This window comes from Osmerus eperlanus, chromosome 3 (assembly GCF_963692335.1).
Source record: "Osmerus eperlanus chromosome 3, fOsmEpe2.1, whole genome shotgun sequence".
Classification (NCBI taxonomy): domain Eukaryota; kingdom Metazoa; phylum Chordata; class Actinopteri; order Osmeriformes; family Osmeridae; genus Osmerus; species Osmerus eperlanus.
In genome coordinates this window covers 14,273,133-14,298,443 of record NC_085020.1, presented here as the reverse complement: position 1 = coordinate 14,298,443, position 25,311 = coordinate 14,273,133, and the positions used below count along the sequence as shown (strand labels likewise).

At 42.3% G+C, this 25,311-nt stretch overlaps 2 protein-coding genes across 11 annotated transcripts in view; one reads left to right on the top strand and one right to left on the bottom strand.

The window, feature by feature from the left end:
* The window catches only part of glb1l (galactosidase, beta 1-like), a 52,110-nt gene extending 49,829 nt beyond the window's left edge, over positions 1 to 2,281 (top strand). For all 3 annotated transcript variants that reach the window (XM_062457413.1, XM_062457412.1, XM_062457414.1), the window contains one exon: positions 472 to 2,281. In XM_062457413.1, the coding sequence (XP_062313397.1) occupies positions 472 to 699 (228 nt within the window). In that variant the 3' untranslated portion in view covers positions 700 to 2,281. The remainder of the gene's footprint in view (positions 1 to 471) is intronic.
* Positions 727 to 25,165, bottom strand: ankzf1 (ankyrin repeat and zinc finger peptidyl tRNA hydrolase 1). Of its 8 annotated transcripts, none has more exons than XM_062457398.1 (16): positions 25,057 to 25,165; positions 22,496 to 22,653; positions 22,219 to 22,385; positions 22,003 to 22,105; positions 21,139 to 21,341; positions 20,660 to 20,769; positions 19,545 to 19,698; positions 19,030 to 19,252; positions 18,796 to 18,900; positions 18,529 to 18,693; positions 17,656 to 17,781; positions 17,125 to 17,464; positions 15,937 to 16,048; positions 2,952 to 3,091; positions 2,768 to 2,838; positions 727 to 2,616 (listed from the first exon to the last, which is right to left on the bottom strand). In XM_062457398.1, exons 2-16 carry the CDS (start codon positions 22,632 to 22,634, stop codon positions 2,474 to 2,476), a joined length of 2,301 nt encoding a protein of 766 aa, XP_062313382.1. In that variant the 5' UTR covers positions 22,635 to 22,653; positions 25,057 to 25,165; the 3' UTR covers positions 727 to 2,473. The 8 variants fall into 8 exon arrangements, 7 of the variants coding, with proteins under 7 accessions (XP_062313382.1, XP_062313383.1, XP_062313386.1 ...); XM_062457399.1 differs by lacking the exon at positions 25,057 to 25,165 and adding an exon at positions 22,772 to 22,884; XM_062457402.1 differs by lacking the exon at positions 25,057 to 25,165 and having other exon boundaries at positions 18,529 to 18,681; positions 22,496 to 22,759.
* Positions 25,166 to 25,311: the final 146 nt, after the last annotated feature.

The following is a 25,311-nucleotide window of genomic DNA, read 5'->3' as shown; positions in this document are numbered from 1 at the left end:
GGCAAAACATTAATTTCCCTGTATGTAATGTATTTATTAATTTAGCTCATGGTTTTATCCAAAGCATTGAACCTGCAACCTCTTGATCTGCATTCAAATGCTCTAACTACTAAGCCATAATTCTAACTCTACCGCTAATTATTGGTGAAGGTTTCAATGACCTCTTGACACTGGTAGGGACATGACCCTACCGTCCAGCCCTAAATCTACGGTTATAGACCACCTGGTGATTGTGGACCTTGACAAGGAAACTTGGATGTTTCTCAGTCATGACAGGAGAGACAGAGGTCTTCTTCTGGGGTGAGGGATTTTTTTATTAGGTTTGCAGAGCATGTTATCTAGGACAAGATACATTTGTACAGCTCACCTGACCAGATAAGTTTTCATCCTATTCCCCTATCCAGTCATAAATGTATCCAGTGGTGGTGTCACCTGTAATGACCTAGCGTCTGTGTGTGTGCTTCCTCCTAGGGCCAGGTATGGATCAACGGGGTGAATCTGGGCCGGTACTGGCCCGCCAGAGGCCCCCAGCAGACCCTGTACGTCCCCGGGCCCCTCCTCAGCCCCAGCCAGCCCAACAACATCACAGTCCTGGAACTGGAGCGGGCCCCTGCACACACACAGGTTCTCTTCATGGACCATCCTCTGCTCAACAGCACTGTCATGAAAGAATACGCACGCAAAAACGATGTGCATTAAGCGCAAAATATATATTTTTTAAATGTAATATGAACATTGTTACTCATTATCATGACTGTAGGTGCCAAATCCGATATCATACATCAACAGGCAATTTCAAAAATGTATTTATAAGCTAGATTCTTATCTTTACTCCTCTTTTGGAAAAATCCCAAAATACCCAGTTGTTTTTGCATACGTTCTGCTATTTCTCCTCTGGCCTCTTCCCACTGTCACTCACTAGTGTCACTCGGAGCTAGAGACGATCACTGACATGCAGAGACACTGCATTTATTTTGACAGACTGTTACATCATTTATTTTGACAGACTGTTACATCATGTTACAAAAACTCACATCACACACTTTTTTTTTGTTGAGGTATAAGAATTATATTTGGGGCTAAACTCAAAATGTTCGGGGGCTGCAGCCCTGGCAAAAATATCTGGAGACGCCGCTGGAACACTACTTGTCACTTGGAGACCTGCTCCTTACGCCTGGGACACACTGCCTGCGATCGGCTGCGATCTGCTGCGACGCGCCTTGAAGCGCCTCCTTTTTTCTTTCGGCGCTCATGTTATCAAATGGGACCGACCACACTGGCTGCGAAGCGCCGCGATCTGCAGCGATCGTTTCGGCAGCTGGTGGAATTTTTTCGCGAGACGCTTCCGAAATCGGCTGCAGGATGATGAAATACACCATATTAGTTGATATATTTGAATAAAAAAACGTGTTATTAAGATTTTACTCCATTAATTGTAGACTACGGTGAACATTTGTAAAGTTGTAGACTTTATAATTACACAATGTTGGTAACGAACTTCCTTTACATGTGGTTACCCTGATGAAAACGAATGAAAATAAATGGATTGATCCGTTGAGCTAGCATGCCCGTAGTTGTTTTGTTTGTTTGAGAGAAACGAGTTGTCACGCGTTGCACACAACACACACGCAGACATAGCCTACCGAGAAAGAACCCCCAAGTCGATTTCTAAAATCAGCATCAAATGAATTCTCGAAGTTGAAAAGCACAGGGAGTTGTTGTATGTCAGAAACAATTTTACAAGGACAACGTAGATAAGGATCAATGCTGGGATATAGCCAATGCCATGTTTATGTACCATGTCAGCGTAAAGGAAAGCTCAGAGTAGCTGAAAGGCTTGGTGACCGGCACGGAGAAATGCGCGTCTGGTGTGAACAGCTTTTGCTCAGTCGTAGCCGATCGTAGCGCTGCGCGGCACGTCCAGACGCTTCGCAGCCAGTGTGTCCCAGGCGTTAGTCCAGGGAGTTTTGCCATGACAGACAGATGAGCCAGGTGATCAATCTGTTTATCAAGAACTATAAATTAAATCTTATCAGTCTGTGCATTCTGTCTATTAAACGTAGCACCCAGACTCAGGTTTCTGAATCTCTTGCAACACAGTAGCTTTTAGTCAAACCTAAAACACAAACATGAACATGTATGCTTTTCAGCTGGAAGTCAGGAGGTATGAAGAACTACAAGATAGTGTTGAGTTCATTTTTATTGCCTTGATTTTATTAAAGTTGCTGTGCCTTGGATGCTTTTGACTTATTACTGTAAATAAATTATGTTTTTGCACTTATTACAATGTCTTTACTGTCAATTCATTCCTGACACAGTATTATATTGTTTAGTTACCAACTTACAGCTCCAACATGCATTCAGGCATATTAGACTACTCTGAGACCATGAAAGCACTGTGAAAATGCTAGTTTACAGGTCTGCTGAAGTGGACAGTGCTTTGCCGTTGGCACCCACTGCTGGTTAAGCAGTGTTAGGGCCTGAGGCTGGGGCCGAGTGACATGTCAGGTCTTGGCCTTGCGGTGAGTCTGGACACAGTGAGGCGTGCAGAAGGTGAAGTCCAGGTACTGGAATGGGACCTTGTCCAGGAGAGACTCTCCACACTGCCAACACCGTCTTGAGAACGGAGACACACACACACACAGTATGAAAGATGTCTTCGACACTGCATCAAAAACTATAAACAAGACAAATCACCAAACAAATGACTAAAACGGGAGTTAAACACGCATGTAAGGTGAATTCAAGGATTAGCTGGTAGTCTGACCTGGTGTTGGAGCGGGTGGCCCCTGTTGAAGCGCTCTGTTCTGCCAGCCTTTTCTCTGCTGCCAAGGCTCTCTACATCCCCAGGGAGAGGAGACATTAGAAAAAAAACATATCGTATAACAGACAACTTTCAGACATTATCTCATGTTTTTGATACCTTTTCTCGATCGCTGAGAGCTGCAAACCTTCTCTTCTCCTCCACCTCCAACTCCTGTTTCCTTCTCTCCTCCTTCTGCTCCTTCTCTCTCTGTTTCTTTGCAGCTTTCTGTGCCTTTTTCTTCTCTGTCTGTTTGGACTCCAGTTCTACTGTGAGCGGCCCTGGAACCTAGAACACAACGAAAGTTCCCCCAACGCTGGATAACTTACATTGCTAATACAGGACAGTTGTTTAACGAAGGAATTGGCAGAACACGCATTCGAACTCTAGTGCGGACCAAACAACCGAACCATGGTCCTCCTAAAAAGACGGGACTCGGTCAGGTTCCAAGTGAACCATGGTTGCTTCGGTTTAGGTGTGAACGTAATCAGATTTAATATATGACCGATTATAGGAAGCAAACCAAAATGGAGTGCATTGTGGGTTGAAGAAGGATGTTGACACTTGGCAAACAGCCGCGCCGCTCATTAGCAGCAAAATTAGTCGAGGGAAAACGTGGGGGAATTATTGAATGAAGGCTCTTATTCATATATGGGCTAATGATTATATTGCAGAGATGCTTGTGGAAACACATAAGAATAGCGAGGTATTCAAATTCTTGAGTGATAACTGAAAAAAGGGTAGTTGAGTGCAAAGTGGACCCATGTCGTTGAAAGTAAAAAAACGTTGGCAGCAATACATAAAAATGCGTTATGTTCTACGGAAAAGTGGTTGCTCGGGGGATGAAGAAAAAATAATTCCATGCTTTGATGACATTTACATTTAGTCATTAAGCAGACGCTCTTATCCAGAGCGACTTACAGTAAGTACAGGGACATTACCCCGAGGCAAGCAGGGTGAAGTGCCTTGCCCAAGGACACAATGTCATTTTGCACGGCCGGGAATCGAACTGGCAACCTTAAGATTACTAGCCCGATTCCCTAACCGCTCAGCCACCTGACTCCCATGACCTGGATATACCCTATTTTTCGGAAAATAAGCCGCATTTTCTATAAACCGCACCCCACTTTGAACTTTGTGTTTGTAAATCGGAGTATAAACCGCACTGGAATATATGCCGCACTTGTTACGGGAACAATGATACCAAGCAATGCACGAGTATAAGCGATCTTACAGCATTGTGTAACAACACACTTTGGTTGTGGATAGTATGTCCAGAAATAAAGCCAAGTCACTTATTTAGTGGCAAAATCCATTGATATGTCTACAAAATTATTTTAGATATAGTATAAGTTTAGCTATCTTGCAAATCCTGAGGATAGCCTAGTTTAATTAGCCAATGTCGTTAGCCCTAGCGATGCTAGCTAACGTTAGTTTGCTAGCTGTATATAACATTTCACTGGGTCTTGCAGCTGTTTTATTTACTGAAATTATTATTAAATGTTATGTTCTACTAGCTATTTGCCTACTTTAGCAAGTCACTGTATTTCCAAGCCCTGATAGTGTAACTGAGACAACACAGTAAATAATTCCTCTTTCAAGTAATAAGCCCCCGTTCAAGTGTTCAGAATTAAATTAGCTGCACGGTCTGTAGAGATCTTGGGACAAAGTCACTTTTTTGTTCTAAAAACAGGCTATAAACCGCTTCGAAATATAAGCCGTACAACCACAAAAAAACTGTAAAATCGGGGTACAAGCCGCGGCTTTATTTTTAAGAAAAATACGGTAATACTGGGTACAAGACAAACGAGAAACCCCCAAAACATGGTCGTGCAACACCAAATCATAACAATAGATAGTAGGGGCCTATCGCAATCACAATACGCTGCTGTTGCTCCATTGTAGTTCTTGACAATGTGATCGACAGTAAGTGATTTTTCCTCACAGATTTTCTGTCCAATAGATAAACGACCTGTCCGACCACGTGTCATTGTTCTTTTTACAAACGTTGGTTCGCTTAACACAGGACCGTGTGAACACTAACCGGACCTAATGAAAAATGCAACAAAGTAGCAACTCATCGTGTCTTATTTATACGAACGCGATACAGAAAATACAAGACTATTTTACAGCATTGCACTGCACAAAGGGAAAAAATGTTAATGTTGTTACATTAACAAATGTTAACGTAAACATAGGTGACTTAGGTCTACAATTATGACAACTGGCTCAACCATTGTGTATGGTATATATGACTGTAATGAACGGGTAGATGTTTGTGGGGGTAAGACAATTGAACAGAGAACCAATATAATATATTTTGATCAGCATGTCATTAGCAATTGGTAAAGTAGAAAACAGCAGACAATTGTAGGCTAAATAATCATTTACATGAACTAGTGCACAGTTCCCGTGATGCAGTCTGTGATTAAGATGTCAGTAAAACACAAATACAGATGACTTGAACTATAGATGGGGCACAGTGCCCGTGATGATGTCGGTGACACACACACACACATTTCTGGAAGTACAGATAGATAGTGATGACGGTTCTTCTTAGTTTTGGTACCTATATTTCTCAGATCACAATTGACATTCTTTGTCATCTCTGAAGTACTTGTTCAACCTCCACATCTATTCTAGTCACTTATGCACATCATTTTCAAATTCTAACAATTTTAAACAAATGCTCTAGTACATTCATGCAAATGATTATGTAGCCTTCATTTGTCTGCTGTTTCCTATGTTATCAATTGCTTATGTTATGTTGATCAAAATGTATAATATTGGTTCTCTGTTAAACTGTCTTACCACCACAAACCTCTAGACATTTAGTTCATAAATAGAAGTCATTACATGCACAATGGTTGAGCCAGTTGTCTTAAATCAGGGCTCCAGACTAACTTTATTACTAGTAGCCCCAAACTGAAAATGTTAGGGGCATAGGCAGAAAAGTAAGGGGAGCACACCTTAAATCGACCTGCAACACAATTTTTTACATTTTCCCAATTTTAAATGCTTTACTGATAATGTGCCGTTTTATTTGAGTTCACAGTGGGGCTGTGCAACATGACCAAAATCTTGTATCCTAATATAGATCCTTTCCTATCCCAACAACAATACCTACCACGATATGGCAAATTTTCTTTAAATTCAATGAATAAATTGTTTATATAAAATGACCACATGGAGAGGCCAAATGCGACCATTTGGTCGCAGTCTAGAGCCCTGTATTTGTAGGCCTAATTGGGTGTGCTCAAGCCTTCGGCGAGAGCACAACCTTTGTTCTCTCACATATATATTTATTTATTATTGTTTATTTTCGCCCCCCTAAGGATCAGTCAATATTTGGACTACATACACAACGGCGGTGTCAAAAGGTTCGTCTTGGTAGCGATTGCGTTGGTTGTATTTTTATTTACGTTCCGTTGCATGGTTTAAGTAGAAATTGACGTTACTAACGTCACTACGTCACTAACGTCACGAAAACACGCGTGACTACCTGTAGCAGAACATTCGTTTCACATCTGTTAACTTGGGGGATAGCTAGGCTAACTATAGCTTTACTGCAAGGCAGCTGCAGGAACGCCACAAGCAAAGAGGCCAGGGTGATAACTATTTACTCATTTTACTTTGTGATGTGAAACACAATTATGAAATGTAATGTACAATATTAGCTGATATTATTAAGGAAGTAGACCCACATCTACTTTTGGAAACGGTAGTCTACTATTTCACTGAAGCATTAGCATCATGACATTAGCCTCTGTTGCCCGGGCAACACATACTACAGTGGTCTATGATGCATCTGTTTTCGATCTTTAAAATAAACATTCCTCACAAATACATTTTCGTTGTAGGATTTATTATGACATTACATTACAAGTAAACGATTTGTGGGTGAAATGATCATTACCTGTGGTTTCAAACCAGTGTTGCTCACTGCAACGCTGTAGCCTACGCGAGACACTACAAAAACATCTACACAGCTGTAGGAAGTCAAACGGCGACAGAACATGTTCGGCACTCCCCTTACTTAAATCAAAAGTCTATCTAACTACTAACCTGAACTTCATTGCCACAGCCTAAACGTTGTCAATCTGTTCCATGAAAATAATTTATTTCAGCCTAAACCGTACAACGGAACGTTAAATCCAATTCAACCAACGCAATCGCTACCAAGACGAACACAGCAGTAGTCTACTAGTACTGTACCGTAGTAGTACAATTTACCGGGGCAGTAGTGATGGGTCGTTCGCGAACGATCCGTCTCTAAGAGCCGGCTCTTGAAGGTGAACGTCGGGAGCTGGCTCGCATATCTTTAGAGCCGACTCTATTTTTAATAGATTAATACAGCCTATAAAAACTAAATGATTATGAAATAATGAATTTTAATTGTATTTAAAATAATTGACTAATTCAAAGAACAACAAAAAAATACTTGTAGGCTTAAAGGCGCACACGATCATCCTCACATTCTGTTCCTGTCAATCCTGCATGAGGGAGGGCCAGTCAAAACTCGGAGGAGAGCCATGACAAATCAATGCATTTTTAAAGATATGTGGTTACGGTCGAGTATGATTTCATTTCATAATTTAATTCAAATTGTTTTCACACCCATCATAGTCAAATTCATAGTTAAAACATGTATTTTTTAAAGAGCCGTTCGGGAGCCAAAAGAGCCGGCTCTTTTTGGTGAGCTGAGCCATACGAGCCGGCTCACGAAAAAGAGCCGGAATGCCCATCACTACGGGGCAGCTTCTCCACACAGGGCTATGTCGCATTTTGCGTTGTTACTGACAATGATCGCTACCAGTGAGCTTTTTATGAATGAGCGATTTTCCACTAAATAAATGTCAGGCTTATTTACGTTTTGGGGGGCATATTTTCAGTTAGCAGATGGGACTGTCTGAATCGAGATTCCATCTTCTACTGCCGGGTAACGTCGTAGAATAATCTTCAAAGGGGGTTTTTTATTAATGAATGAATGCAATGAGTAGGCTACATGCCTGAAAATATCGCGAGAAGGGAAAAACTTAAAATGACGTTTAAGTCATAGAGATTAGGTCCATTTTTACACCGGTCTGCCAAATGTATTCGTTTTGATTCAACGATGAGGCTGCCTCTTGCAGGGGAAATGAGAAGACATCTATTTCATTCTACACTTCACTCGTATTTTCAGTTGTAAATGAGCAGCAAAAAAAAATGCTTTTAAATCCATTTAATCTTTATAAATAATAAGTATGCATTTTCATATAAAATATACAGAAATCAGTTGTAAAAATGTCATTCAAAAACGGACCCCTGTGCAACCGACGCAAGCAAGCACACCCTACAATTTCCCCAGAAATTGTACCCTCTCTAGTTCACCATACATTTACATTTAGTCATTTAGCAGATGCTCTTATCCAGAGCGACTTACAGTAAGTACAGGGACATTCCCCCGAGGCAAGTAGGGTGAAGTGCCTTGCCCAAAGACACAACGTCATTTGACACAGCCGGGAATGGAACTGGCAACCTTCAGATTACTAGCCCGATTCCCTAACCGCTCAGCCTCCCGACTCCCATACAGCGCTTGCATGTAAAGTTCTGTCTAAGGGTTGTTTGCTACGTCTACATGAACATTTGTATTTTTTTTCTTTGTGCTATGCAAAGCTGTAAAATTGTCTTGTATTTTCTTTATTACATTTGCATAAATAAGACACAACAACTGACCGAAGAGACTACATTTGTGCAAACATTGTTCCTGTCCCGTTTGTGGATTGTGGCTGTTAGGCAGCAGATCCAGGGTTCTCGGGATCCTCTGCAGTTTGCTTATAAAGCTGGTAGGGGTGTGGAGGATGCCTCTCTGATGCTGCTGAACAGCTTGTATCATCACCTTGAGGGCCCACTAACTCATGCCAGACTTATGTTCATTGATTTTTCTTCTGCTTTAAACACTATTCAACAAAACTTGCTAGTAGAGAAACTTCTTTCTGACTTCAATCTTGATATGAATATTATTGGATGGATCTTAGACTTTATGACAGAAAGATCACAGTGTGTGAGAGTTAATGGCGTCCTTTCAGACAAGCTCCATTCATCCTATGGCTCACCCCAAGGTTGTGTACTCTCTCCTCTTCTTTATATTCTGTACAGAAATAGTTGCCAGAGTAAGTTTGAGAATAGACACATCATAAAGTTTGCAGATGACACGGTCATTGTCAGCTTGCTGAAGGGAGGAGATATGGATCATAGGCTGGTTGTCAATGACTTTGTGTCATGGTGTAAGGAGTTTCACCTTGAACTGAATTTGTCAAAGACCATGATTATCGACTTCAGGAGGTCGGTGCCCATTCCCCCGATTCACAACTATTGAGGGGATTGAGATTGATTTGGTTGAGAATTATAAATATCTGGGTACTGTGTTTGATAACAGGCTGTGCTTTCAGTACAACACAGATGCCATTTCAAAAAAGGTACAGCAACGTCTCTATTTCTTGAGAAAAATGAACTATTTTAAGGTGTGCACTAGGGATATGCGATATAAACGATACAAAATTGGCCTACGATAGAGATTTTAATTATATTGCACTATCGCGATAATGCATGTTGATGATGCAAACTACCCGCGAAATTTAAAGGATGCAACGCGTCTTCGTATTCATCATCTTGAGCAAACATGGATGTAAGCGAAACGGAGGAGCTGGTTAAAAAGACCGGTGCAACGTCCATTATTTGGACTTGGTTCGGATTTAAGACGTCCGACAAACAGCAGCAAACTATACTTTGTAAAGTGTGTGGGGCAACAGTTCTGGCTAAGAAAGGAAACACAACCAATCTTTTCTACCACCTCAAAACCAAACATGCTACTGAATACCAGCATTGCCAGGCAATGCAGCCAAGTTCCAATTCAAAGAACGCAGGGCAGCGTCAGATCCAACAACAACAGATCCAGACCTCCATCCAGAAGGCATTTTCAAAAGGTACTCCTTACTGTAGAAAGAGCCCGCGATGGACTGAAATTACAAGGGCCATAAATTTTTACTTGTGTAAGGACATGGTCCCGTTTCAAACTGTAGAGAGGCGCGGCTTTAAAGCCATGATCAAGGCTATTGATCAACGTTACGAAGTGCCAAGCCGCAAGTATTTCACAGAAACGGAGATGCCAAAATTATATGCCGAGTTCTGCGAAAAGGTTCAAAAAGAGCTGTGTGACTTGAAATACTTTGCCACTACAACGGACCTGTGGTCCAGCCGTACCATGGAGCCCTTCATCAGCCTGACCATTCACTATATAGCGGACGATTGGAATCTTGGCAGCCGGTGTTTGCAGACGTCGTACTTTCCTGCTGAACATACGGCCGAGGAGATAGCACATTGACTCAAGGAATCGCTTGTCCTGGGGTTTAAAAGAAGAACGCCAAGTATGCATCACTACTGATAATGGAACGAACGTGGTCAAGGCAGCGTCTCTGAATGATTGGACCAGGCTGCAATGCTTCGGGCACAGGCTGCACCTCGCCATCGGTAGGTTAAAACATTTTGTGCATAATATAATGTTGCATTAGCGTTTAGAGATGTAGAATTTGCCTCTGTTCAGTTGTATAGCCAATGCTATTTTAATGTTGTTGCATTTGTGTTAACCTGTTAATTAGTAGCGTCACACATGTGATCGTTCGAAAGCGGGCCCCACAGAGTACCGTCACACGTGTGATTCTGAACATTCCAACCGACTATTTTCCGATAGACAAAAACTATATGACAAACGCTATATTATGGCTTTAAAATTTACAATTAGGAGGCTAACAAGTATCACTAGCAGGTAGTAGCATAGCTACGAGTATTATGCTAGGTTGCTAGGTAACGGAAGCTAACTAAAGCTAGCTAGCTTCCGTATTGCACAAATAATTCACTCTGGTGGAAGCGTCGGAAATATTTAAAACTCACTCGTTAACATTAAGGGATGTTCATATGAAGATTATAGATGAAATGAACTAATATTATCTTACAAATTTGTCGACAGAAAAAAGTGTGAAAGACCCCCGAATTGACCGTGCTGTTGCCTTATGCAAGAAGATTGTGAGTGCCTTTTCACACTCTTGGAAAAGAAGAAAAGAGTTGAAGAAAGCCCAGGCAGAGTACTATCTTCCCTTTCATCGGCTCATCACAGAAACACCAACAAGGTGGGGGTCACGCCAGTTGATGATCCAGCGGGTGCTTGAACAAGAGAAGGCCCTATCACAGGTACTGAAAGCAAACAGGAAAACCAGACACCTGGTACCCACTTGGCAAGATAGAGATGTCTTGGAATCTATAAGCAAGACCCTCGGCCCACTGCTGGAATTCACAGACGCGCTGTCTGGAGAAGAGTATGTCAGTGTGTCGTACATCAAACCCGTTCTCCATCTTTTCAACAACACTGTTCTTGCTGCATCTGATGATGACACAGAGCTGACCACAGACATGAAAAAAGTCATCCTGGGGTACTTAAACAAGAAATACTCAGACCCAGAAACGGTTGACCTGCTGGATATGGCCTCCTTGGTCGACCCACGGTTCAAAGGTAAATATATAGCTGATGACCACCAAGAGTTCATCAAGACCAGAGCGGTAGCAGAAATTCTGTCACTGTTGGAGGTGCAAGCTGCAACGGTCACAGAGCCACACACAAGCACAGAAGCTGCAGCTGATGGTGCTGAAGCTGCTGGTGGTGCTGAAGCTGCTGAAGTAGCTGTTGAGAGGCAATCCAAGAGGGTGAAACGGAGCCTGGGAAGCTTTTTCAAAAAGGCCTCCGATGGCACAGCTGCTCTCGCTGACAGAGAGGCCATCGAAGTGGAGCTAAAAAGTTACCTGCAGACAATGCAGGTTGATGGAGAGACTGACCCACTGGACTGGTGGCGGGTGTACCAAGCTAATTTTCCAAGGGTGGCAAGACTGGCCCAGAAATATCTCTGTATCCCGGCCACAAGTGCTCCTTCAGAAAGGGCATTTAGCATTGGTGGCAACATTGTTACATGCCACCGGTCTCTGTTGAAGCCAGAGACTGTGGACAAGCTTGTGTTCCTGGCAAATAATCTTTAGGGCCTAACAAATGACAAATGGTGTAAACACAATCTCAGTGAGTGCCCGATTTTAAGATTTGTTGTTGTGTTGCTTTTTAATTGAGAAGACACCAGTTTTTCCTATTCTGTGCATCTTGTGTGTCCTTTAAGAAAATAACTAAAACTACATTTGGTGCCTTCTGCACCGTTTTGCTCTTTTTACTGTCTATGGCATGGCACTACTGTAAAGAAACTTTTATTCTTGAAACATTTTCTTTAGTTGACATATGTGCCTTATACTGGAAGTATTTTCTTTATTCCAAAAAAATATGATTATTTAATTTTGCACTTAATTATGTTTTAATTTGAAGTACTAATTCATAGTATCCGTTCCTTTATTAACAAGACACCTGTTTTCATTTCATTACAAGAACAAAATGTTTAAAACCAAATGCGTTACATTAGGCTGCATGTTCAAACTTTGTTTGAAAGGCTTTTATTTAAAGTATCTGTGCATTACAAAAAATCATTTTCTTTGCCTAATACTGAAAGTATTTTCAGTACAGTGTCTGTTCCTTAACTAAAAAGACACTCTGCAATATTATGTTGTATAATTACAACATAATGCATTTTTGCACAATAAATCTTCTCAAAACTACATACGTTTCTTTCTTTATTAAAAGAAAATAATACATTTAGCAGTTTGGCTTTCTTAGGGTCTATGTAACCTGTACTGAAATGGTTCTATTATAATTTATATATCGTGATATATATTGTTATCTCAATATGCCGCAATGTATATCGCAATATGGATTTTAGGTCATATCGCCCATCCCTAGTGTGCACCAAAATGATGATGCTGTTTTATAGAACTTTTATTGAGTCAGTGCTGACATTTTGTGTGGTGGTATGGTTTGGGAATCTGAATCTGGCTAATAAGAAGAGGCTTTATCGGCTTGTCAGAGTGGCCAGTAAAGTCATTGGGGTAAACCAAGTCCAGCTCTCTGAGCTTTATGTTCGGCAAGTCGCAAGGAAGACCCACTCCATATTGGCTTGTACTGACCATCCCCTGAAGGGGGAGTTTGAGCTCTTGCCTTCAGGAAGAAGGTATAGAGCTCCCACCCACAGAACAAAACGATTTGGGGACTCTTTTGTTTGTTTTGCTATTGGGAGGCTAAATGTGCATAAATGAATGGCATGAAGTATTTATGGACGGAACTTATTCTGGGTTTTCAATATTAAGTGATCCTTGTACTGTATTGTAATGTATTTTGTGTTGTCTTGTGTGGTGTCAGGTATGCTGTTTATGTAGTATTTTATGATGGATTGAATGTGTTTTAATACCTGTCTACAAAAAAATGTCCCCTAGTGGGATCAATAAAATTAACTTGACTTGCTTTATCCATGCCTCAAGGAGGCTAAAGAGGTAGGAATAGTGTCCATGATGCAGCTGGTGATTATAATGTCCTAACACATTTGCAATGTGCAGGCAGTTTAGACATCAGGAAATACATTAATTTATGTAACAAAATTCACTGACTTTATATTGTCTTGTTAGCTAGCCAGTATTTCATCCATAAAGAAAACCCTTTGAAACCAGCTGATTCATATGCCAGCAGTCAACACTGCTAACCTGGCCATATCGGTTATAAAAGTGAAACAATTTCATAACAGTAGGCTATAGGGTACCCTAAAACGTATTTAAATTTAGTCATTTAGCAGACGCTCTTATCCAGAGCGACTTGCAGTAACAGTGTTTCCTCTAGGATTTTTTTTAGCAGTGGGGGCAGGTCTGTCCGAACACCCCCCCCCCCCCCCCCTCCGAAAAGAATTTCTAACCCTAACCCTATATTTCGGAGCAGGTTAATGTAATAGTCTAATAGCTAATGTAATATTGCACATATTTTCGTCCTATTTCCACTAAAGCAATAAAGTTAGGCTACTTAAAGACACCTTACACTCATAAAGTATGTTCTAAATGGCATAAATGCTGCCAATTAATAATTGACGTAACAACTTATTATAAATGGTCAGTAGCCAGCGAGGTGAAGTTAGTTTCATATTCGACATTAGTCTCGCATTCGGAAGACGCTACTTTGCAGCGTCGCGTTAGGGACCGGGTGAAAACTACCCATACAATTTTCTATCATTCTTTTAAAAAGATTATTGAAAATGTAAAGGGTGTGGAAGTATACCAGACATTATTAGAATAATCTGGTGTATATTTGAGATTTTTAGACAAGTCTGAAAACGTTATTGAGATTAGTGAGGATTTCGTGCTATTTTCAGAGATTAGCGATTTTCTATGAAATGAGAAATTGCTTATATTATTATGCGTGACAAAGTTATAAGTATTATTATAAGTGACAAAGTTTTGAGAATTAAAATTGTGATCTGAGAAATATAGGTACCAAAGCCACTGAGAACAACTGTCATCATCAGCTGCATCACGGGCACTGTGCACTAGTTATACCAAAGCTGGTCTAGAAAATGAATGCCTTAAAGGGAAGATTGATTGCAAAACCGATTTTACCTTGTCATAGTTGAAAAATTACAGTTTGGTGTGTAAAATAGACATACAGTGAACCTCAAAGTCCATTGAAACCTCTTTCCTATAAAAATTTCACGTCTCACTACTATTTTGAAACTGCAACTTGCAAACGCTAGCTTTTGAAACAGTGCAACTTGTGACGTCACAAGTTGCAGCATCAACTTTGTCACGGCCCAAAATTTACATTTACCCGCCCTCTGGTTTTCTGGTCCAGGAACATAAACAGAGGTCGCGTAGACACAATAGATTTATTTGTTCGTTTTTATTTCAAGTCTCCACCTTCGTTGTTTCAGTGAGTGCTGTTGGCCGTGTTGCGTCTTTGCTCCGCAGCTTCACTCGTTGTAAACCAACCAATCAGCGCGCAGCTCATCTATATATTCATGAGCATACCATAAAAGGAGAAAACCTAGCGTTTTTTCCCGGGAAAATTTCACTGGATGTATCAGGGGGCATAGAACAGCACCCAGGCCATTTTCAGCCCAACCAATGTTACATACCCTATTCGGAGACCTTAAGAAACAGTGTGAAATACCCCCAAAAAACGGTCAATCACCCCTTTAAGACTACTGCTGATGCTGAAAATAAATCACTGAGACTAAGGCCGAATCCCAATACTTTGTCTTACCCCTACCCATTACCCCTAACTCTTAGTTTTGAGCGTTCACTTGAGAGTAAGTGGTGTCCCAATACTCTTTTTGATTGAGGGGTAGGGCTAAGACGAAGGGGTATACACCCCTTAACCCTTGTGCTGCCTTCGGGTCACATGACCCAAAGGTTCATAATGAACCATCATTGTGTTTACCCAATTTTACCCAATACAAAAACAAATAAAAATAATTTTCTTTTAACCTTTGCAATGTGGGGGGTCTGAGACAGCCCAACGGTTAAAAGAAAATGCTTCACTTTGTTTTTGTATGCGGTAAAGTTGTCGCAATACAACGGTGGGTCACAATGACTGATGGGTCAGAATGACCCGAAGATAACACAAGGGTTAAAACCAAGTGTTTTCGGGAGCTTACTTGAAACCTAGGGGTATGTGAATACTGCGCAACCTGCAACTAAGGCGGCCAGATCATCCAGAAAGTCCCATAAATGTAATATTTTCATCTTTGATAAAAAATTACGACAGTCTTGTTTTGTGCTCTACACAGTCCTGTACATATGTATTTACAACCATGTTCTTAATTGAAACTCCATTAGCAGCGAATTTCATTTGATATCAGTGCATAACACTACTTGCTTTGGAGATATTGATATATACGTAACCGTAACCAAGTGGTGTCTCATTTCATAGGGCTATGTAGCTCTTACCCTTAAGTTTTGAGGGACAAGGTTTAGGGGTAAACTAAGGGGTAGGGGTAAGGGGTAGGGGTAAGAGAGTATTGGGATTCGGCCTAAAGCTGGTGTACAAAATGAATAACTTGAACAAATTGTGTAGGAGTTGAATCCCTTAAACTAATACTGGTGTAGAAAATGAATCACTTAGGCTCATGGGTATTTAGCAGGTGAATAACTGGTTCAGTGTGTATCTGACCAGGTGTTGCTAAGGGACCTCTCACCTGTGCTTGGCTGTAATCATACTTGTCAGGGTTCTCGGCCATGTATTTGCGAAACACATTCCTGGTGTCCTTCCCAGGTGCTACCAAATAGGGAGTCTGGCCCTTCTTATCCCTGCACCAAAACAAAGGTACAAGAAATACAGCCCTTTAAATGATCCTCCTTTAGATTTTAACTAGTGTAAAACTGTCTGTAGAGAAAGAAATAAGAATTTATACTAGACCACACACACTGACCATGACTTAGGCCGAATGACAATTCTCTGTCTTACCCCTACCCCTTACCGCTACCCCTTAGTTTTGCGCGTTCACGTGAGAGTAAGGGCTGTCTCAATACTCGTTTTGATCTAGGGGTAGGGCTTAGGGGTACATACCCCTTAAAACCAAGTGTTTTCGGGAGTTACTTGAAACCAAGGGGTATGTGAATACTGCCCAACCGGCAACAATGGCGGCCAGATCATCCAGAGTCCGATAAATGTCATATTTTCGGCTTAAATAATTGATTAAAAAATTACGACAGTCTTGTTTTGTGCTCTACACAGTCCTGTACATAGTGTATCCTCTATGTTGATTTTGCCGTGGCGGCCCGCCCGATATTGTATTAGTCTATAGTTAAATTAAGTTAATTTTTTTAATTAAGTGATTTTCGTTGTTTGTATTCTTCCCCTGCTAGTTAAATTAAGTGGGGGTTGTACAGACCTGCCCCCACTGCAAAAAAAAAATCCTAGAGGAAACACTGATATTTGAAACCATGTTCTTAATTGAAATGTTTTTAAAAATCCCTAGTTTGCTACACTAACGTTACATTGCAAATTTGCACAACAGTCCCGCATTTCTCTGACTAGCCTTGAGTGGACTCCATGCATGTCTACAGTTTTAACTAAACTCCATTAGCAGCAAATTTCATTTGATATCAGTGCATAACACTACTTGCTTTGGAGACATCGATATACGTAACCGTAACCAAGTGGTGTCTCATTTCATAGGGGTATGTTTTCACCCCTAGCCCTTACCCCTCAGTTTCGAGGGACAAGGGCTAGGTGTAAACTTAGGGGTAGGGGTAAGAGAGAATTGGGATTCGGCTTTGGTCTATAACTGTATGGCAGTAGATTGGGTATTACTGTACAATCAAAACCAGATGGTTGGGATGACACAGCGTTGTTGGAGACAGCCATCTTGTTTCTCCCCTACCTGCAGGCAGGATCTCCTCCAGCCTCCATCAGCAGCCTGACCACGGCTCTCTGGGCTGCAGACGAAGCCACGTGCAGCAAGGTGAAGCCCGACGAGTTGATGGGCCTGTTGAGGAGGGTGAGGGGGCTCCGGACGCCAGGACTCTCTGAGGGGGAGCCATCCTTCTGGAGCTCCTGGTTCTCTGTCCTCTCTCCCCCCTGGGCCTCCTTCCTCTCTTCTCCCTGGTCGCCAGTTTCTGGATGCAGCTGCAGAAGGCAGAGCAGGGCGTCAACATTCCCGACCTTACAGGCTGTGTAGAGGGCATCCCTGAGGCCATACTCCCATGACTCATTCATCTCCTCTGTTAAAAGACACAAAACAAGCCCTTAGCTACTCATACCCTGGAGGTCAACGCTTGGTAGAAAATATCAGACCACAGGGTGGCTCAGTGATCCTACCCATCTGCCTACCCATCTAATTATCCACCCACCTGACTACCTACCCACCAACCCACAACTCCACTAATTTTCCCACTATGTGTTAGCATCTCACCTTCCTCAAGTTGTGTCTTTTCGTTTGGTTTCCACCCGTCTCTGTTCCTCCCTGGTTTGTCCTTGTTTTCCTCCACCCCTACCGTCTCTGACTCCTCTTCCTTCTCCTCCTCTTCTGCCCTGCTGCCTGTGGTGACAAGGGAGCACACCACCAATCGTCAGAGCTTGCCGTTCTACATCATATCTACATATAATATGATAGATAACTAGAGATGCATCAATCCACATTTTTCTTATTCTGATCATATTCACACCTGCAGATACCGATACTAATTAGATTCTGATTCCGATAGAGCTCTCTTTTTTATATCTATATATAGATATATATATTTTATATCATATATATGGTGGTATTGTACTACGCTAACGTAATTTCACCCATCGGAACGCTGGCTTTACACACATTGCAAGTTGCCGTCTTGCTTGCCTGTGTTTCGAGACTAAAATATCTCAAAACTAAGGACATGTTGGCTCTCAAGTTTTATCAAATGTTTGGCGTGAGATTACCATACCGTCAATGTTTGGGTACAAAAATCCTGCACCTCGTCCATGAATTGTACATAGCGGGAAGTTATCCCTTACTTTTCAGCGTGAGAAGTACAAGGTGTTGCATGAGAGCGTGAGAAATGGTTGAAATGCGGCGAATAAGTAAGACTTGAGAGCCCTGTTTAGTTAGCCAACTACTAATGTTAGTAACGGTAGCTCATTCAGTTGTAGGCGTAACATCCGATCCAACAGTTCCCGTTTTCGCAGGGACCCGTTGGATCGAATGTTGAATCGTCCCCGTCATTCAATCTGACGAGTGAATGACGTTAGGATCGGCATCCGATCCGATATTGGATCGGTCCCATCTCTATAGGTAACCCACACTCACCTTCTGCCTCTCCCCTGCACCCCTCCATCCTCCTCTTCCTCCTCCTCTTCCTGTGTCTGGAGGGCTGGAGCTCCCGCAGATCCAGCATGCTCAGCTTCACCTCCGCCACCTCCAGCTCCACAACCTCTCCCTCCTTGTCGTTTCCCTCCCTTTCTGCAGGGAGAGCTGAGACAAACCGCAACACAAGCGGACATGCAGGTCAAACACTGACTACTCTCAAATGGTTGGCTGTTGAATTACCTGTGTATGAAGGTCTTAATGACTCACCGGTGTGGTCTTGATCCGGGTCCGGACGAGGTCTCGGCTTGGCTACCTTCTTCCTCCAAACCTTCTTAGAAGGATTGAGGATGTCATAGACGTCTGTTTCTTTACCTGTGATTTGAATGTTTACACAAACACATTCTCTGTCATTCCCTTTTTTAAATCTTTTTTACAAACAGACATGCACACTTGGCCCTAACAGCCTCAGAGTAAGTTAGTAAGGAAGTAGGTAAGTCACACCGTAAACATGAATAGTGGACAGCATCTCGTGTACTCTCTTGATCTCTCGGAAGGTGGCTCTGCGTGTGGCGAAGGGCAGCGTGCGGATCCGGATGTCTTTCTTGTCCAAGGGAGCTGTACGCCCACCAAAGAAGATGTTTTTGTTGTAACTGGGAGCTCGGAGGAATATCAGGCTGGCTTCTGTCAGGTGCTCAGCCCAGCCCTCCAGCAGGTCCTTGATCTCCTGCAACCCAGACAGAACATGGACAGATGGAACATCAGCTGAGACGTAAGACAAGTCAAATACTCATATCTACGGATGAGTACAAAACTAAACTGTTAATCAATCGGTGTGTGTGACCGGAGGTCTTGTGTCGGTTCCAGCCAGGGATGTTGTCCTGTTTTTATCAAACCAATTGGACCAAGTTACTATACTTTTCAAATATATTTGCATGTGCAGAAACGTATTGAAAAGTGTTGTATTTGTGAGTACAAGCCCGGGAAGTTCGTCTCTTCCAGGAAGTCTGTCTCTTCACCTTAATGAGTGCAGCCTCGTTGTAGCGCCTCAAGGCAGCGCCGGCTGATTTGGGGGTGTGGCTACGGTCCTTGGCGTCACGGAGACCCTGGGCGGTTCCATGCTTGGCGCGCACCGTGTAGCGGTGGAACGTCTTATGTTGCAAAACATCTCTCCTTTAAAAGAGATTAAGTTGAGTTAAAGGCAGGGTAGGCAATGTTGTTGACCAGCACTTTTTTTCAAATTTGCTGAAATACACTTCACATCCTGATAGCAACCAATACATGTAATGGTTTGACAGTCCAATATATGTTGGCGTCACAGGGCTGTAATAAACACGACCAATCATTGAGGGTCGGACCGGCACTAATGATTAGATAGCATTTGTGCCGCATGCAATGATTGCAACCGGCTACTTGTCTCAATGCCTCCCGGCAGTAGTCAGGCAAGCGCATTCATGTGTTTTGGAGGAGTGTCTTTTAGGGGAAGGGGGGATATATTGGTTTGAGTCCTTTCAAACTCAAGCTAAAATTATTAGGTTTGCAAAACTTGCCTATCCTGCCTTTAAGCTAATGGTAAAATGCTGCTGTGGCATAATCAGACACAAATTGACAGTGTCAAAGTTTTACAAAAAACAGAAGAATATGTTGACAGCAATTGACTGAAATCTACTTTAACCCTTGTGTTATCTTCGGGTCATTCTGACCCATCAGTCATTGTGACCCACCGTCGTATTGCGACAACTTTACCGCATACAAAAACAAAGTGAAGCATTTTCTTTTAACCGTTGGGCTGTCTCAGACCCCCCACATTGCGAAGGTTAAAATACATTTATTTTTATTTGTTTTTGTATTGGGTAAAATTGGGTAAACAACGATGGCTCGTTATGAACCTTTGGGTCATGTGACCCGAAGGCAGCACAAGGGTTAAAACTGTGTGGAGCATAGGCGCCGATACCGTGGGTGCTCCAGGGCTCGAGCACCCAAGGAAAATACTGAGCACCCACAGAAAATACTGAGCACCCAATGTGTGCCAGACTGCCAGTATGCTACATTCATTTTTTTTTCCTGAGCACCCACGGAGTAAAACATAAATCGGCGCCTATGGTTTGGAGTGGAAGGATACAGAAAGACCAACCCTTGAAAGACAGCCCCAGCAAAGTGGCCTCCACCTGTCATGAGAATGATCCACACAGCCTTGCTGCTGACACTCTGGAGAGCAGGCACCAAGTCCACCTCTACATTGGACTAGAACACAGAGAGGAGAGAGACAACAGAATGAAATGAACAAATATATACTTCAGGGTTTCCCAGGGTTTTTTTTTGGGGGGGGGGGGGGGGGGGCGACGCCGACGTAGTTAAGGCGGCAGGCGTGTGTTGCTTATGCGGTCGCCTTAACTGAAAAGTGCTGCGGGAAACCCTGACTTCATCCTAGGGTTTATGCAATTTGGTGAAGTGAAGGAAGCATGTTTGTGTTAAGAAACAACAACCAAACCACTTTTTGATGAAAACAGCTTTGTATGAGCAATCTACTGCCCAAGCTAAATGAATGACTAAATGAATGAAGTGGAACTCTAACCCCTATTCAAACTCAAACATTGTTCCAGGTTCATTCACCTTTGCCTGGAGCATGCAGCGGAACACGGCCAGATACTGTCCCTGGGTGTTCTGGAACACTGCCTTTTTTGACAGCCGGCTGGAAGACTCTGCCGCCAGATAGCCATCACTCTCAGCTGGGATAACCTCAGGGTCATCCACAGCCCAGTCACTGGATGAGTCCTTAGAGTCAGAGTCTGTACCTGAGATACTGGACATGTCCTCTGACAGGTGGAAAACCAGGAAGAGACATTAACCTACTGTCAGAAATATTAATCTATCAAGCATTGCACAGTCAGTCGGTGAACAAGTTTAAGAAGGCTTTATTGCTTGCGGCCCGCCCATAAGGAGACAAAACATCACACGCCATTGTGCCACAAATTTTGTCCACTAGCATGTTGCACTAGCAACCTTTTTAAACAGAAACCGCTCTTCACAGACATTGGCTAAAACAAAGGCACGCAAATGTCCCATGGCTCTTCTTTCATTGGCTCCCTTGCACAGACCTGGTGCGCGTGTGTGCGTGCATGTCTACGTGTGTGCGTCCCTTGGACATTTACAACATCAACCCTACCCCCACTAGGTGACAAGCTAATGGTCACCAGACCTCAGTCTTCCTTCTAGCTCTGTCAAACAGTATCTACTTTAAATAAACAAACAAACCCCCGTCTTCTTAGTCCTTAGCCCCAAGATAAGGGTCTTGTATGTTTACCCTACCCGAGTTCAGATTTGGGGGTAGGCCTCTCTTTGCACACAAAGCTAAACACGATCATTTCATACAGAATAAAAGTGTTAAATCTTAAATTTTTTCGACACCTACTCTAGCCTACTAATTGTTCCCCATTATTGATTCAGTTAGGCTAGATTTTCATTCTTACAACTCACCGGTACCCATCTTCCTCTCAAACTCCTCCACTGTGACAGGTGGAAGCCCCACAATCCTTTGCCTCAGGTTAAATCGGTGCCAGTCAAGTTTGTAATGCTCCATCTGAAAGTGGAATGACAACATTTTTAACTATCTTTCTGATCCTAATGATAGGATCAATCTTGTTTTGCAGGCCATCCTTGTTCATTGGATTGGTAGTTCCTTATTCTTCTTACCTGCTCATCGCGGCAGTCAAAGTGACACTGGCAAGCTGAGCAGGCCATCATGTCTGCTCCCTCCCTTGCGAGACTGTCCTCTCTCTGGTCGTTATCCACACTACCCTCATTTGGGCACAGTTCTGCTCCTCGGGAGCAGAAGGGCGGGAGGGAAGCTTTGGCTGTCACTGAAATCAGTCGGAAGGAGTTTATTGGTAAAACAACGAATGTGGGGTTAGAGCTAAGACATCAAGCTTCCTACAACGTTCACTTGTTAGTTAGCTAGTCTAGTACCCACCTTGACTAACTGAAGATAAAACGCTGTTGGAGAGGGAAGGTTGTTCCTTGACGTCGGTCACATCTCGGAGCCCGTTTAGTACCCCGTCCACTTGGCAGTAATCAAAAATAGAGCGGTACTCCACCCCGGCCGACATCATGACCTGTCAGTGGTAGCGTCTAGAATACAGTGTTGCCAGTTTAGTAGGGATGGGTGGATCGATCCTAAAGTATCAATATTTTCAGTACTGGCATTGTATCAAAAGGATCAATTCTCAATTTGAAATATCGATCCTACCTGGGATTTCTTTTAAACAAGTGATTTTAGAATATTTTTATAATAGTAGTAGGCCGTATAGTACAGAAATGTACTTAACCCTTGTGTTATCTTCGGGTCATTCTGACCCATCAGTCATTGTGACCCACCGTCGTATTGCGACAACTTTACCGCATACAAAAACAAAGTGAAGCATTTTTTTTTAACCGTTGGGCTGTCTCAGACCCCCCACATTGCGAAGGTTAAAAGAAAATTATTTTTATTTGTTTTTGTATTGGGTAAAATTGGGTAAACACAACGATGGTTCGTTATGAACCTTTGGGTCATGTGACCCGAAGGCAGCACAAGGGTTAAGTAAGAAAGTCAATGGGAACTATTTTTTCTTCCGCTGTGTCTGTGCTTATCAAGAGTTCATCAGCGGCAGCGTGCTGCGCTATCTCACTCTCACTCAGTGAAAGCACACTCAGCGCAGATTCGAGTGCATTGCTGCGGTCATGACTGAAAGAAAAAGAAGCATAATCTGGAGTTATTTTACTCCAGTTAACAACAATGAAGCTCCATGTGACATTTGTCAAAAAACAATACGCCATTGTGGCAATACCACAAACATGACAAAGCATCTAAAACACCCTACACCCTAAAGAGCATGACGAAGTACAGTTGACGCGAGCAGAGGAGGCAACACAGACACGTAATGTCTATTACGGTTCATTTAATATTAATAACGATGGCTTTCAGAATGCATTATAAAATTACAAAAAAAAAATATTTCATAGAAGTATCGGTATTGGTATCGACGATACTGGTCTTGAAAGTACTTGGTATCGGATCGAAAATAAAATTATTGGTATCGGCCATCCCTACAGTTTAGCGACGTTGTCCCTAGGGCCAAAAAATCTTATTTAGCAACTAGCGATAAATCTAGGCTGTATGACGTACATCCAAACCAAATTGTGCCCCCTCATCCACATTCCGAGTTTACATGATGTTGGCTATGACAACACAATAACTGTTATTTGCTGCTGCTCAATAACGGTGAGGATGGACTCATCATTGAGTCCATCCTCACCTCTTCCATCACCATCTGGTACGCTGCTGCCACTGCCAAGGACAAGAGCAGACTGCAGCGTATCATCCGCACTGCTGAGAAGGTGATCGGCTGCAATCTGCCTACCCTCGAGGACCTGCACACCTCGAGGACCCTGAGGCGAGCGAGGAAGATTGTGGCCGACCCATCGACACTGTATGACTATGTTTAGCCTGTGTTCTGCTCCTCTCTCTCACCAACCGTCTCTGGAGGAGGGGATCCCTCTCTGAATTGCTCCTCCCAAGGTTTCTTCCATTTTTTTTCTCCTGTTGAGTTTTTGGGGAGTTTTTCCTTGTCTTCCTTGAGGGTTTAGGTTGGTTGAGGGGCAGTTCTATGGGCGTATGTGAAGCCCTCTGTGACATGCTTGCGTGTAAAAAGGGCTATACAAATAAAATTTGATTTGATTTGACCCCTCCCACCCTGGCCACTCCCTGTTCCAGCTACTCCCCTCCGGCAGAAGGCTGCGGTCCATCAGGACCAAAACCTCACGCCATAAGAACAGTTTCTTTCCATCTGCTACTGGCCTCTTCAACAAGGCCAAGGACTCCCATTGACATTCATTCATTATTTAACCCAGTATCTGATTGCACTATGTTGACCACTCATGCTGCTCATTCTTATTCTTATTTTTTTATATATTTTATTTTATATTTAAATAGTTTTATTCTTAGGAATAGTTAAACTTCTGTACCTTTACTTAATTTAAGATTCGTATATGTTTAGTGTTTGCACCTCCCTGCCACAGTAAATTCCGTGTTTGTATAACATACATGGCGAATAAACCGAATTCTGATTCTGATTCTGAAAACGGAGATGGCCAAAGTAGCGGTTAACTCTAATTCTATACCTCCTACCTAGACTATGAAGTTCTATCTAAGCAGCTTGCTTTTATTTTAGTAGTCACCATTGCTGAGTTCGCATTATTACAAGCAGTTTATTTGTAACGTAGTTGTAGTATGTTAAATACTAGTATGTTAAATACTACAACACCATCATAGCTAAAGCAGATTGTGACATGAACTACTAAGCTACTAGTACGTGTCTCAATAAAGATGTTTACATTTCTGGTTAACAGCTGTAATTTGTTGTGTAAAATGGTGGCTATATAGCGAGATAAAGCTAACGTCGCACGGTTTATCTACGTTATAGCCTACGGATAATCAATAGAATTTCACTCAAATACAAAAGGAATGTTATATCTCTGATATATTAAACTCACCAGTAATCTGAAATATTCTATTTTTCTAAACACCGAACACGTTTCGCCCTCGAGTCCAGTCCAAAGACTGCTATGCTGAGGCAATAATACATTTTCTACGGACACCGAGTAGTGTCAAAGTCAAAAGGGGTTCTTTCAAAGATTTAACAACTCTCCGGCCAGAATTCCGTCAAAAAAATTCAAGCTTATAGTTAATGCTTTTTATGATTTTGGCAACTACACACAAACATTTTGACAATGTGTATTCACAAACAA